The sequence below is a fragment of the Anolis sagrei genome, chromosome 1 (assembly GCF_037176765.1).
Source record: "Anolis sagrei isolate rAnoSag1 chromosome 1, rAnoSag1.mat, whole genome shotgun sequence".
NCBI classification, from domain to species: Eukaryota; Metazoa; Chordata; class Lepidosauria; order Squamata; family Dactyloidae; genus Anolis; species Anolis sagrei.
The window spans coordinates 287,694,199-287,709,484 of NC_090021.1; the positions used below are offsets into that span (position 1 = coordinate 287,694,199).

Sequence of the window (15,286 nt, forward strand, 5' to 3'; positions counted from 1 at the left end):
GGACTCAGATAACCTAGTTCAAAGCAGATATTGTGGATTATCAGCCCTGATATTCTAGGTCATATGTCTGTGCGGAAGCGCCCTTAGTGTTATTATAGACAGATGTCTATAATATTACAACAGCTTGAAGAGTCCATGGCTGAGATGAAATTTTAACTGGTTAATTATTGGTCTAAAATCCTTAACTGCTGCACTATATCAGTTCATGTAAAAATTATTTACTTTATGTTGTTTTGATAAGGCTAATTGTCTGATCAATAAAATAGTTTCATTTACGTTATGACATGTCCTTAGATCAAAAGTGGAGCTTCAAAACTGTACAAGAACACAGATTAATTAATTTACATAAGAATCATCTTAGTACCAAGAAGTGTAGTGGGAATTCAGTTTCCTATCTCAAATGGACTTTCTGTGGTGGATCCCAGTTCAGCCTGATTCAAATTGTAATGAAATAGATCCATGTCTGTACAATGATTCAAGAATGCACCTTGGATTTCTTATCCAGGATCAAGGATACCAATCCTTCAGAAAGCAGGGCCATCATGGAACAAGTAGAAGACATGGAAGAACTACTGTTAATGGTAAAATCAAAGGCAGAAGAAGGAGGCAAGGCTCTGCAGATAGCACAGGACCAGCAGGCTTTTCTGAAAGAGAACTGCAGACTCCTACTGTGGGCAGATGGTATGAAGGAGAAAATGACCAGTGAGGAGGTGGGAATAGATGTGGTCACTTCAGAGCAACTGCTAAAAGAACATCAGGGTTTGTTGAAGGAGATACACAATCAGAACTACAGGTAAATGTACTTGGACAATAATGTAATATAAGAATAAAAACTATAGTAACCGCTGCCTACTTGGAAAGGTTTGAAAGGGGAGTAGACAGATTCATGGAGGAGTTCACTATAATGACTGTGTGGACCCTTCCACACAATCTTATATTCCAGCATATCAAGGCAGAAAATACCACAATATTTGCTTTGAACTGGGTTATCTAAGTTCACACTCAGATAATGTGGGATTTTCTGCCTTGATATTCTGAGATATAGGTCTATGTGGAAGGGTCCCTTGTTGCCTCCAATATATCTTTGAATACTATTTTACTGGGTAACATACATTAGAGGAGCTGTTGCACCCATGACTGTCATTTTGTGGGTTTTCTGAAAGCTCTTGACAATTGTGCAAACAAAATGTTGAATCAGATGAAGATCTGGTCTCATCCACCATTGCTCTTCTTGTATTCTTAAAAAATACAAAGACCTCAACGGCGGAGCAGGCGGAGGATAACATGGCACATGTTACAACGGCTGCGAAGGCGGAAGAAGGCTGCAACAGACTGAGAAGCCACGGTCATTGTGTTAAACTACATCACCAGTGGAACCTCACTCTGTGAAGTCTGTGTGTTGATCAGTTGTGCACTGACCTCCACACATTAAAAAAATCCACGCACAGGCGTCTTCCAAAGAAAATAAAAACCAACCAACCAAAGTCCCATGGCGATCAGCGAGTGGCGACGGGGGCAGGACTGTGAAATCTGGAAGCCCCTAGTCACAGACTGGCACATGGGCGGTGGGTACGGACTCAGTCGTTCTACCTCAAGGTCCGAGGCAGTTGAGTAGTTCGGCAGCTGTATCCACGACTGAGCAGCCCTATTCAGGACCCACTCTGCTCACCCCACATGGGGAGGGGGCTAGAAAAGGTGCCCCAAACATAGTCTGCCTCACTCATCCCTGACTGGACTGCCGCGTCCAGTGGGGTCACCACCCTGCGGCCAAAAAAGAAAAATGAACTTCGGTACGTGGAACGTACGGACTCTGATGGACAACAGTGGCAGTGAACGCCCCGAACGCAGAACTGCCATCATTGCAAGGGAGCTGGGACGCTTCAACATCGACATAGCAGCCCTTCAGGAGACCCGGAGAGCAGGAGAGGGACAGCTGAAGGAAGAAAAAGGAGGCTACACCTTCTTCTGGAAGGGACTGCCCGAAAAAGACCAAAGAATGCACGGAGTTGGCTTCGCCATCAGAAACGATCTGGTGAAACATCTGTCCGAAGCACCCACTGGCATCAACGAACGACTCTCAACCCTCCGAATCGATCTTGCCAAAAACCAACGGGCAACCATCATAAGTGCCTATGCACCAACACTAGATGCTGACGAAGACATCAAGGAGAAATTCTACTGTCAGCTGGACACCGTCCTATCGGGGATACCTAAGGGGGACAAAATCATCCTCCTGGGGGACTTCAATGCAAGAGTCGGGCGAGACTTCGACCTGTGGCCAGGGACCATTGGAAAAGACGGGGTTGGAAACAGTAACTCAAATGGCATCCTGCTTCTCACCAAATGTGCGGAGCACAACCTTGTCATCACCAACACGCTCTTCCGCCAGAAAAACAAGTTCAAGACATCATGGAAGCACCCCCGGTCAAAGCATTGGCACCTCTTAGACTATGTAATCACACGCGCCAGAGACCGCCGTGACGTGCTCCTCACAAGAGCCATGACAGGTGCTGACGACTGCTGGACCGACCACAGGCTAATTCGATCCTCGATGGCTATCAAGATCGCCCCCAAGCGCAGACTCCAAGGAAGGAAGACAAGGCGCAAAATGAACACCCAAGCCCTTCAGGAGCCCTCCAGACGAGCCCATCTCCAAACAGCACTCAAGGACCATCTACCCACAGAACACCCCGAAAATGTTGAGGAACATTGGAACAAACTGAAGACCTCCATCATCCAAGCCTGCGAAGAAACTATTGGATACCAAGCCAAGAAACATCAAGACTGGTTTGATGAAAATGACATCGAGATCCAACAGCTAATTGACAAGAAAAGGAAAGCCTTCCAAGCATGGCAGAGAGACATCAACTGTGCTGCTAAGAAAAAGATCTATGCCAGTGCAAAAGCTGAGGTCCAAAGAAGGACAAGAGAACTCAAGAACATCTGGTGGACAAAGAAGGCCGAAGAAATCCAACACCTGGCAGATACCCATAATGCTCAGGGATTCTTCAAAGCCACAAAGGTCATCTATGGACCAAGAAACCATGGCATACAGCCTCTACGCTCATCAGATGGAACCAAACTCCTGAAGGACCAAAACTCAATTGCACTACGTTGGAAAGAACACTACCAAAGCCTCCTGAACCGCAGCTCCAATGTGGCCGACGAGGTCCTCTCACAAATCCCACAACAACAAACCAGGGATGAGCTTGCAGCACTGCCTAGTTTGGAAGAAGTCAGCAATGCCATCAGCCAACAGAAGAATAACAAAGCCAGTGGACCAGATGGGATCCCTGCTGAAATCTTTAAAGAGGGAGGACCTGAGCTAACACACCAACTCCACCAGCTCATAGAAAAAGTGTGGGTGACCGAGAAAATCCCAGCAGATTTCAAGGACGCCACCATCATCACCCTCTTCAAAAAAGGGGAAAGAACAGACTGCGGAAACTATCGAGGTATCTCCCTTCTAACCTCCGCTGGGAAAATCCTCGCAAGAATCCTTGCAAACCGCCTTCTGCCCCTCTCAGAAGACACCCTCCCAGAATCCCAGAACGGCTTCCGCCCCTCCAGAGGAACCGTGGACATGATCTTCACTGCACGACAACTCCAAGAAAAATGCAGGGAACAAAACCAACCCCTGTACATGGCATTCATCGACCTTGCAAAGGCATTTGACACAGTGAATCGCAGCGCGCTCTGGACCATCCTCCACAAAATCGGGTGCCCTAACAAATTTGTGAACATCCTGCGGCTCCTCCACGATGACATGATGGCAACAGTTTTGGACAGCAGTGGCTCCCAAAGTGACCCATTTAAGGTGGAATCCGGTGTCAAACAGGGATGTGTTATCGCCCCAACTCTATTCTCCATCTTCATCGCTATGATACTTCACCTTGTTGATGGGAAGCTTCCCACCGGAGTGGAAATAATCTATCGGACAGATGGCAAGCTATTCAACCTCAGCAGACTGAAAGCCAAAACCAAGGTTACAACAACATCTGTTATAGAACTCCAGTATGCTGATGACAATGTCGTCTGTGCGCATTCAGAAGAAGATCTACAAGCCACTCTAAACACCTTCGCAGAAGCATACGAGAAGCTCGGCCTGTCACTGAACATTGAGAAAACCAAGGTGCTGTTCCAGCAGTCACAAGCCAATCCCTCTCCAATGCCAGAGATACAGCTTAATGGTGTCACATTAGAAAATGTGGACCATTTCCGCTACCTTGGCAGCCACCTCTCCACCAAAGTCAACATCGACGCCGAAATACAACACCGCCTGAGCTCTGCAAGTGCAGCATTTTCCAGAATGAAGCAAAGAGTGTTTGAGGACCGGGACATCCGTAGGGAGACCAAGGTGCTTGTCTATAAAGCCATTGTCCTCCCAACCCTGCTATATGCCTGTGAGACGTGGACAGTCTACAGACGTCATATGCAACTCCTGGAACGATTCCATCAGCGCTGCCTCCGGAAAATCCTGCAAATCTCCTGGGAAGACAAGCGGACAAACGTCAGTGTGCTGGAAGAAGCAAAGACCACCAGCATTGAAGCGATGGTCCTCCAACATCAACTCCGCTGGGCCGGCCACGTTGTCCGGATGCCTGACCACCGTCTCCCAAAGCAGTTGCTCTACTCCGAACTTAAGAACGGAAAACGGAACGTTGGTGGACAGGAAAAGAGATTTAAAGATGGGCTGAAAGCCAACCTTAAAAACTCTGGCATAGACACCGAGAACTGGGAAGCCCTGGCCCTTGAGCGCTCCAGCTGGAGGACAGCTGTGACCAGCAGTGCTGCAGAATTCGAGGAGGCACGAGTGGAGGGTGAAAGAGAGAAACGTGCCAGGAGGAAGGCGCGTCAAGCCAACCCCGACCGGGAACGCCTTCCACCTGGAAACCAATGCCCTCACTGCGGAAGAAGATGCAGAGCAAGAATAGGGCTCCACAGCCACCTACGGACCCACAAGGAAATCCATAATGGAAGACCATCTTACTCGTCCAACGAGGGATCGCCTAAGTAAGTATTCTTAAAAAATACGGGAGTGTATGTGAATGTTTTAAAAGGCATAAGAGATGTTGCCAGAGAGTATGATATCCAAATTCTCTAGTACAGCAATTTTACAATTAGATCTGCATGTTGCATCAAGTGCTCTTGCTGTATGAAAGAAGAGGAAGAGGTAATAAACTGAGATAGCTATGCTGTTCTACACTTGAGGATAACATATGGCTTCTTTCTTGGCACTGCGGGTAGATTTAAGCAACTTCAAGAACTGGGCCAGAAAATCATGGATGGTCCACCCAACAACAGAGCTTTGGATGTTTATGATTCTGTACACAAACTTACTCAGAAGAGAAATGAGTTGGATGAGTTGTGGGCAAAGCGGCGGAAGAGGCTCCAGGAAGGAGTGGAACTGCAGAAATTCAACAAGGAGATTGATAGTATTCATGCTGCTCTCTCCAGCCATGAAGCCTTTCTTCGGACTGATAGTCTTGGGGTAAATACAAATAACAACCTAATTAACTATTTTCATGTTTTTCATGGGAATTACCATAGAATTCCCTTACTATATGAGATACTAAATACTGGACATAGAAATAAACATTTTCCAGGCTACTGCGATTTTACTTATTCTCCACCTTTCAAACTATTTAGTCACAGTTTCTCTAGAAACTTGCAGCTTCTCAGAACCCATGGATACTGGGAAAGGGAAAGAAGGTGGTGCTGGGAAATATGACATCTACTCTCTGCAATGAGCTGCAACTGATGCTGCTCAGTATGTCAGGGAATTTTGTTTTTAATCATAGCATGTGGTTATTCTTACCTACATTGATTGCATTTATCATGCTTTGATTTGGTGATTGGAATTGGAAGGTAAACATCTCCTTGTCTGATTTTTGAAGCACATCTATCTCAGGGAATCCTATTGCAGGTGTGGATTCATTATAAGACATTTTATTTATTTATTTATTTATTTAAAACATTTATACCCCATCTTTCTCAACCTCTGAAGAGGGATATTTATGGTGTCTCACTGATTCCACTATAGGAAAAACAAATACATAAAATTCATATACATTTTTAAACATTTTAATTGTCCCTGCATTCAAAGGTGGCTCTTTAAATCCTCATATATCTATCTCTCTGAACAAAATTTCTTTCCTGTTTTCTGTATGAATCTAACATATCTGCTTAGAGCAATTATGTGGGCATTTATTGGTTTGTTTCTCGCAAATCCCTTTAGCATTTAACTTGGTTGTGGAGCTCTGGTTTACTGATAGTAGTGAAAGACCTTGCAAATAAGTCATGAAGGAGAACTTGGCTACTCATGTGTGTAATTTAGGCATATCCATTGCCAGGTATAATGTAAAGGATACTTGATGAGAAGTAGATGTAAAAGGATATGCTAGAAAGAGTGCTTTCTCCAAAATAGATTTGTAGGGGTAATTTCTGTCACAGTACAAGTTGTCTTCATGATTATTTTTGCCTCCTCAGAACCATGTAGATTCTGTTCGAAGTCTCCTGAAGCGTCATGAGGATTTTGAACGAGTACTGCTTGGACTGAAACACCGAGCAAACATAGCCAACGAGCATGGAGAACAACTGGTAGAAAGAGGCCATTTTGCTTCTGAAGTGTATGTGTTCCTGTATTTTTTTGGATCTAAGAGAAAAATGGGACTACGTCCTATTCAATATCATATTAAGTGGCATTAATCTATTTTTTTTTGTTTTTTGTGTATATCTCACTGCTATTTACAAATTAAGTAAACAGTTTAAATCTATGATGACAGTCTGAAAATATCTTAAAATAAGCAATACACTTTACTTTTAAACAGCTGTTCTGTTGTAATTAAAATGGGATTTTGAAAAACAAACCTATTTTACACAGAATATCATCATTCCACACACTGTGCGGGAGTTAAAATATTATTCCAAGTAATCAAAATCAAATTTTCCAAGTGACTTTGCAGTTCAATATGTACACAGTAGAGCCAACTCTACCACTAGATAAAACGAAGCATTCAACTCAGGCAAAACATGCAGTGGGACAGTAGTTCCTGGCTGCTCCTATGGTACTCTACTTTGTCTCACCCTTTTGGAGAACAGAGCTGTGGATGCCATGACTTTAGCCCAGGGCTGCCTAAAGTAGCCTGCTGCACATTACCCCATGGCCAGTATTAAAACAAGTTTCAACTATTCAGTTTCTATGCCCTGGTAAACAGAAGGTGTTCTATGAAGTGAAGCCTGCTTGGTGAAAAAGAAGTAAATATTTCCTGAGACATAGTCATTTTGTTTATTTAATTAATTTATACGTCAGCCTTTTAACAAAATTCCTATCCATCTCTCTGTCTATTGCATGTCTATTTACCATCTTTGTATTCAGCCCACATTAACGGAGAGAAGCAAAGGCTCTGAAATAAAATGGGGAAACTAGAAATAAGCATTAGTAAGAAGGGAAAAGTTATTTATAGGGCTGCAAATGAGAAACCATAGATTGAAGTGCTTAATTTGGTTTAGCACAGTGGTTCGCAACCAGTGGTCCCCAAGAACTAAAATATGGTCCACAGCCTCATTGTTACTACACCATTGCAACAAGAGCAACTGGTCTCCTGAAACCCTTGTATAGGGCCCAGGCAATGGAGATGTCGGGAAGGGAGAAGCTGACAACCCATGAAAGGCTCAACAACAAGCTGACTGCTGTTTCTCCTCCTCCTCCCTCTCCCTCTCATTTACTTTTCTAAAGTAATACTGAAGTTTCTATAAAGTTTGGATGACATGTCCTACTTGGCTTTTTCTCTCCCCCTCCATCCTTCACTTAAGAGATTTTGTAAATATAAATGCTTCTGTTATTTCTCCTGCAGGATTGAAGAGAGAATAGCTGCTCTGCAAGAAAGGTGGACATTTCTAATAAATAGTAATGAACAGAGAAAGAAGAGGTTACTAGAATCACTACTTTTACAGGTTAGAGCATTTATCAATTGATTTATCCTAGACCTACCACCTTATCACACTTGGAGCTTTTGGCCCCTTGCTCCTTTTTGGGGATGGGGTCAGCCAAGCACTGTCAGAGGAAGCTGGCTTGGCCCTGTCCCACTGATCACCAAACAGCGTGAGGTAAGTTGTCTTTTGGGTAGCTCCAGCAGAGCTACCCGCATTTCGCTGTTCTTTCCTCATCTGATGAGAGAAAGAATAACGTGCCAGCAGAACTACATGGGGGGGGGGGGGGGGAGGTTCATTTGCATGCTGAGGTCCCTAGACAAATCCATTAAATAATTTTCAGGTATCAGTAATACCTGATTTAAAAATATTGTATCTGCAGCTATACATTAAAAAACAAACAAGATCTTCTGACAGAAGATAGATCTAAATGGACCATAAGGTCTGTGTCAATTTATGCAACTGCAGGAGTTTAGTCATGATACTGCTGAGCTCTTGCTGTGGATGGAGGAGAAGTACAAGACAGCATCAGATGAATCCTACCGTGACCCAACCAATGTCCTACGGAAGTTGAAAAAGCATGAGGCTGCAGAGCAGGAAATGATGGCAAATAAGAAGCATTTCGTGGAGCTGATGGTGGTAAGGATAATATCATTGAGGTGTCAGTGAATATTTTCAAAATATTCAGTAGTGTATTAATGCTGTTATAATTATCATTTCCCTAAGCTGAGAAGTTTCAGAATTAAATGCAGTGATTCCAGGCAAATTAGCAGAAAGTAACACTAGTTACACGAGTTCATATTTATGCACTTGAATACAGAATGTGGTCATTTTCAATGGTCATGTTGTTAATGTAAAAATTAAATTCATGGTCAATAATACAGAAAATGACAATCAAGAGACTGGCCATTAACAAATGTATTTTGTGTTCAGGCAGGAAATCAACTGGTTCAAGATGGTCACTATGCTGCAGATTCTATTCATGATAAAATGTCAGAACTGAAGAAGAAATGGGAGAAGCTCTACAGTAAAATGATGGAGCGAGGAGATAAACTGAGGCAGGCGGGTCAGCAAGAACAATTAATGGAACTTCTTGAGGTGAGAAGCTACTTTTTTGCACCAGGAAGGCTAGAAAGGCCCACAGCCAAGTTGTTACTGCTATTAATTTATTAAGGTACACTTGCAAGGAGAGGAAGGATTTGAGTTTTTAATGTATGCGGGGGGGGGGGGGTACAAATGTATTTAAATTCTAAACATATTAAAGAATTTTAGAAATGGAGCTTTCACAATTGAAGTGAAAGTATAATAATTAAAAAAAATAACAAAATTAGCAGGTCTAGCTATAATACCCTAAAATGTCATTACTAATACTATTATTTAGGTAAAGGACAGGATACTGATACTAAAGAGGTGATTATACTAATTTAGTGAGTGTTATTCAACCGATTAGATGCATGGAAGTTGATATTTTAGTTTTAGAACTTTTATTGTAAGAAAGGAAAGGTGATACTCTCTAGTTATTGTTTTTTTTTAAAGTGTAGGCTTGGCCTATCCAGTGATTTCTGAATTAGTGGAAAAGGTGAAACCTTCACTAATAAAATTCAGATTTAAGTTTTCCTTAATGATGAATATTGGGCGTTGTTTGTTGTTGTTGTTAAAAAAAACACTCTATTTTCCTGATAAGATAAGAAATAGGATAGGAGAGCATAAGAAAAAATACAACAAAATATTATTAAAATGCTCAACACTGCATAAAGAATAGAAGCAGTATCAAAATTATGCAAGGAATCACAGCACCAGAATTCTTTCTGAAAAAAAAAATCACAAAATAATGGGAGGGAGAGAGGGACGGAGGGAGGATAATTTTTGTGCAGCCACTCTAAACATTTTTATTTAGGATGCTGAAGAGAAAATAGAGAAGATAGAGAAGATTCTTCGAGACACAGAGATGGGCCACGACTTACGTTCTAGTCGCAATTTGCTCAAGGAGCACAGACAGCTGGAAAATGAGATGCAGGGGTTGGCCGAGAAAATGAGCTCCATTGTGTTCCATGCTGAGAAAATGGCTACAAATCATTTTGACAGTGAGAGGATTCTGGATGAAACACAGACATATTTAGAAAGGTGAGCTGATGCACAGTAACTCTGAAGATCACTTTAAAACAGCAGTTCTGAACTTGTGGGCCATGGACCACCAGTGGGCTGCGAGGACAAAAATCTGGTCCACGAGTTTCCTTCCTCTTTATTTTATTATTTTATTTTATTTATTTCCACTCTTTTCGAACTGCCTTTCCTGTCGCTGACCATAGCATATGTTCTGTATCAGAAACTAGAGCTGATGTGGTCTATCCAATGCAGTTTTCTGAATCAGCACCCCAAACCAAATCTAAAGTTGACCAAAAACTGATCCGTAACCATTTTGGTACTAATATCAACCTAATCAGCATTTTACAGGATTTTTGTAATGATAAAATGTTGCTCTGGTCTTCTAAGAAAAATGGGCCAGGATACAAATGAAACAGTAGTTTTCATTTGTAGTTTTTAAGAGTGCTATCTTTAGCCAGCACTCGCTCCATGCAGTCATGCTGGCCACATGACCTCGGAGGTGTCTACTGACAATGCTGGCTCTTTGGCTTAGAAATGGAGATGAGTGCCAACCCCCAGATTCGGACATGACTGGAGTTAATGATACCTAACCAGATGATCAATTATTGAGTTTTCTGAATGTTATTATTATGTCCCAGAAACCCATTTCTTAGGAGGCAACAAATTTAAATTACGATATGTGTAAAATATGCTTGTCACATTTTGAATGATAGAAAAACCACTTACTGTGTATTTCATGATGGGAGAGATGACTTACGACCTTTGTGACGTCATAAGGTTCCCAGCATTTTCTTTTCAATGGTTCTTCACTAAATTTAAGCAATATAGTTAGGCTCTTAAGTTATACATCATAATAATAAATTTTGTTACAAGGAAGATATGTCACTAACAGTTGCATCATTGACATTCCACAATTCTCCATTGTATTTTTGATTATATGGACTCATCTATTAAGAATGTTTGAACATCAAGAGACTCCTGCACTTGCATCAGCCATGTGTGAACAGCATTGCTATAATATCTCCCTTACAGGTTTGACTCTCTTCAAGAACCACTTTCTGTGAGAGGTCAAGCACTGCAAGCAAGAGTGCAGCTGTTTCAGTTCTATCATGACGTGGACATGGAAATGAAGTGGATTCACGAACGAAAGCCAGTTGCCAACTCCACAGATCGGGGCAAGTCCTTGAATATGGCTCAAAGCTTATTGCAGAAGCACAAGGTGATTCCTCAGTACTATACTCAGTACTCAGTACTGCTATAGATGGATCATGTTGAGGTCATGGGCTAGTTCTCTATTCAGACAGAAAATTCTTAGGAGCAAGCAGGACTAATTCCATTCAAATCCCACCATTTCTAGCACTGTCCTATATGTTAATCCTGATGTGTAACATTATTTAATCCACTTCCAAAGGCTTTCTTTATGTGTATTCTGATTCCTAGACCATCATTCCACCCTTGCTTAGTTGTGGGTTGCACCAGCATGTCGTCATATTCATTTGTCTTACAAGTATAGACATGCTTAAGTTAACAAACTCTCTGGCAGTGAAGTTCATTTTTTACAAAGTATTTTATATTATTATTATTACTATTACTATTCTCATTTTATCTCTCTCGAAGGGGACTCAAAGCGGCTTAACATAAAAGCATCCGCATAACCATTTAAAAATGTACAAATACAATTAAAACAAATTCAAAGTTAAAAACCACAGCACCCCCTGCATAGCACACAAACATCTTTAAAAACCTGCCTGAATAAAAAGGTTTTAACCTGCCACCAGAAGGACAGCAAGGAGGAGACCATTCTGGCTTTCCTGGGCAGGGAGTTCCAGAGTCAAAGGGCAGCCACTGAGAAGGCCCTCTCTCTCGTTTCCACCAATTAAGCTTGAGATGATGGGAGCAAGAGAAGCACCTCTCCTGAAGATCTCAGGACCCAGGCAGGTTCATACAAGGGAATGAATTCAGCAAAATAGCCTGGACCTAAGGGCTATAAAGGGCTTTAAAGGTTATAACCAGCACTTTCAGACTGGCAGCCAGTGAAGCTGCTGCAACGGGGGGGGGGGGGGGGGGGTGTCTGTTCCTTGTAGCTAGCCCCAGAGAGCAACCTGGCTGCAGCTCTTTGGACCAACTGAAGTTTCCAAGCACTCTTCAGAGTCAGCTCCACATAGAGCACATTACAGTAATCCAGACGGGATGTAACTAATTTTTAAAGCAGCATCAATATTGGAAGAATTGTGAAGTACAGTTGGAGAAAAATAAACATGCTGTGCTAAGTTGCAGCAATGTATCAGCAGCAAACAATGCAATAAACAAAGTTTCATATTGGAAACATACATATGGTAGGCAACACGTGCATATCTAATCCTACTGTACACATGTTGCCTACCTATGACAGGTAAAGTAACCTTTACTTCCAGGCTCCCTTATTGAGCAGTTTCCTTCAGACTCCCTTGTTGAGCATGCATAAATGGTAAAACAGAGAGAAAAGATAACCCTGCCCCTTCAGTTACACATGATTATAAATAGATTTTGAAAGTTTGCTGAAACATGTTAAACGACTTTGCTTTTTTGTTGTGTATGAATGTATTCCAATTCTGTCTGTATTACTGCTGCCTCTGGCACCAATTGTTCTCTCTTAAAGCTGTTACTTTTCCAAGTTTGAGAATACATATATAGTAGGAATTTAGCTAGTTTGCAGACAACACTGAAAAAAGTGTGTTGAGGACAGAATTCCTATTGGAAATGAAAAAGAAATAAACCAAGATTTTAGGAAACTGACTAAGAACCTTGTTCACTTTTCCAATAACATTTCCATATTGATGAAATAATACTAATACGAACACTAACACCAATAAAGCAATCTTGTTGTTAGCTGGGCAGTCTGTCTTGCTGACATATTATAGAAATTGTAGAAGCAGTCTGTTATTACCTACTTCTCTGGAAAGTTAGTGTCAGAAGGAAATACCTAACTTCAGTATGACGATATTTAAACATGACACATGTGTTAAACTTAGCTCTGGCATTAGGAGTGAGCTAGTGTTTTTAAAAGTGAATACTTCAATGTGACAGCATTGAAGCATGTGCTTTTTCAAAGAAATATATGATCACAGCAACCATAAGCCTGTTGCTGATTAAATATTTCCTTACAAACAATCTGCTCAATTCCTATCTCACCCTGATTGAATTTTTTAGTATTAGTATTTTATCTTGCACATTGTTATTTTACTGTGTATGATTTTGTTTTGCATTTTATATCATTTTTGTATTCATATGTTGTATGTATCTTACTGTGTTGTTACTGTGTTTTGGTTTTTATTTCATTGTAATATGCTGTTGGCCTTGGCCTTGTGTAAGCCACCCCGAGTCCCCATTAGGGAGATGGTGGCGGGGTATTAAATAAAGATTATTATTATTATTATTATTATTATTATTATTATTATTATTATTATTATTTTAAAAGACTACATTCTGATTTTTAAAAGATATCATTTTAGACATTTGGAGTGTTACACCAAAATGAACATAATAGCATTAAGCTTTGAAAAATGGCATACACAGCTAATTTTCCCTGCCTCACCTTTTTCTTATCCAATGTCTGTATGTTTCTTTTCTGCTAGGAATTGCAGGTAGAAGTGAATGCTCATAAACATCAAGTTTCCAGGGTTCTAGAGAAGGGGAAAGCAATGACAGAAAGCAAATACATGCCATCCCAGAAAATTAAAGAAAGGTGTCAGGAGCTGAATGAAAGCTGGCTGGAGCTGGAGGAGGCATGTGAAGAAAGGATTGACCAGCTACAACAGTCTGTTGCCTTTCACCAGGTATTTTTCGATATGTTTTGATAGCACTCAACTTTAGGATGGCCTATGACAGGGTTTTTGTGTGTGTGTCAGGTGAAGGGCAACATGGTAATGGTGCTATTCCATGTATGGAAGTTAGCCAGAGTGGTCCATAACACTTTCTTCAACACTGACTTATCAGAATAGCAGGAAAGCAAAAGAAGACATGAATGTCAGCAAGAAGTAATCTTCACCACCACAAGGATACTAGTTCAGTAGGAAGGAGATGTCTGGTAGAATCAACAGGAATGACTGTATATTTTAGTAGGCTTCTATTTGATACAAATGTATTCCTTCAGCTCATCATAATGATGCCAGTCATATAAAACATAATTAATGTTGTGTATATAATCTGTAAGAAGAAAGACCATTAATTATATTTTCCATTTATAAAGTACTTAATGGATGTTTCGGATCTGGAGAGTTGGATATTAGAGAAGCTCCCACTGGTAACCAACAAAGACTGTGGTAAAGATGACACTGCAACTCTCCAACTCATTAAAAAACATGAGGTAAGTTCACTTACCCCCATGAATATAGCAGGCATTGTTGAATATGGCAAGTCTTAAAGATACATATTAAAAGCATACATATGGAGTGGATATAAACATGAAATGGTTGACCCTTGATCAATGTAGGGGAGTTTCTAGCAGACCTGTGCAGCATCTGATCTTTCTTGTATTCAGATGCAGAAATCAGTTTTTCACAATACCCTTTTAATGCATAAAATGCTTTTTTATTGCCTGTAGTCTTCATTTCCTTTAATTCAGGGGAAAACCCATTATAAGTTTGTGTTGCATCTCCCAGATTATAATAGTGTGATGTGTTTGCATTAATATTGTGCTGCTTCATTGTGGCAGGATATGTGGTTCAGGAGAATGAGAATGAATAATGGAGAAATAGGATCAGGGTCAAACAAAGAGGGAGTCACTAAAACAGAAGTGCAATAAATGCTATCCAGGTTCTGAGCACAAAAGCATACTGAGACAGGAAGTCTAGTCCAAGAAGCAAGCCAAAGCTTAGGAAAACAAGAGAGTGGAGCATGCCACACAATGCCAAATGGAGATAGCGGAGCTGTTGCTAATGTTGTGCATGTTTATGGTTGCCATGTTTATCTCCATAATTTAGAAAGGTGCGGGGATGCCAGTGTCTCCATCTCCGAGGCAGAGCCGCTGGCTCCTTTGGGCTCTAACTGAAGCTGTATCTGAGCTCTCCTCTTCCCTTTCTTCATCTGTGGAGACATGACACATGTCCTGCTGTGGGATTCCCAGGTGCAATTAATTTGCCATTGTGAGAGCAGGCTGAAGTACTAGATGGACCTTTGGTCTGATCCAACATGGCAGTTTTTATATTGGGGAGAACTGTAAAAGATAGGCGAATTGTATTGCCAGTACCTTTGTGGAGCCCAAATCAGT

At 41.3% G+C, this 15,286-nt stretch overlaps 1 protein-coding gene across 2 annotated transcripts in view; it reads left to right on the plus strand.

The window, feature by feature from the left end:
• The window catches only part of SPTBN5 (spectrin beta, non-erythrocytic 5), a 116,762-nt gene that overhangs the window by 20,855 nt on the left and 80,621 nt on the right, over positions 1-15,286 (plus strand). For both annotated transcript variants that reach the window (XM_067462835.1, XM_067462836.1), the window contains exons 12-21: positions 506-793; positions 5,248-5,491; positions 6,490-6,629; positions 7,857-7,956; positions 8,401-8,571; positions 8,866-9,030; positions 9,830-10,056; positions 11,071-11,257; positions 13,653-13,853; positions 14,267-14,383. In XM_067462835.1, coding sequence (XP_067318936.1) covers positions 506-793; positions 5,248-5,491; positions 6,490-6,629; positions 7,857-7,956; positions 8,401-8,571; positions 8,866-9,030; positions 9,830-10,056; positions 11,071-11,257; positions 13,653-13,853; positions 14,267-14,383 — 1,840 coding nt within the window. The remainder of the gene's footprint in view (positions 1-505; positions 794-5,247; positions 5,492-6,489; positions 6,630-7,856; positions 7,957-8,400; positions 8,572-8,865; positions 9,031-9,829; positions 10,057-11,070; positions 11,258-13,652; positions 13,854-14,266; positions 14,384-15,286) is intronic.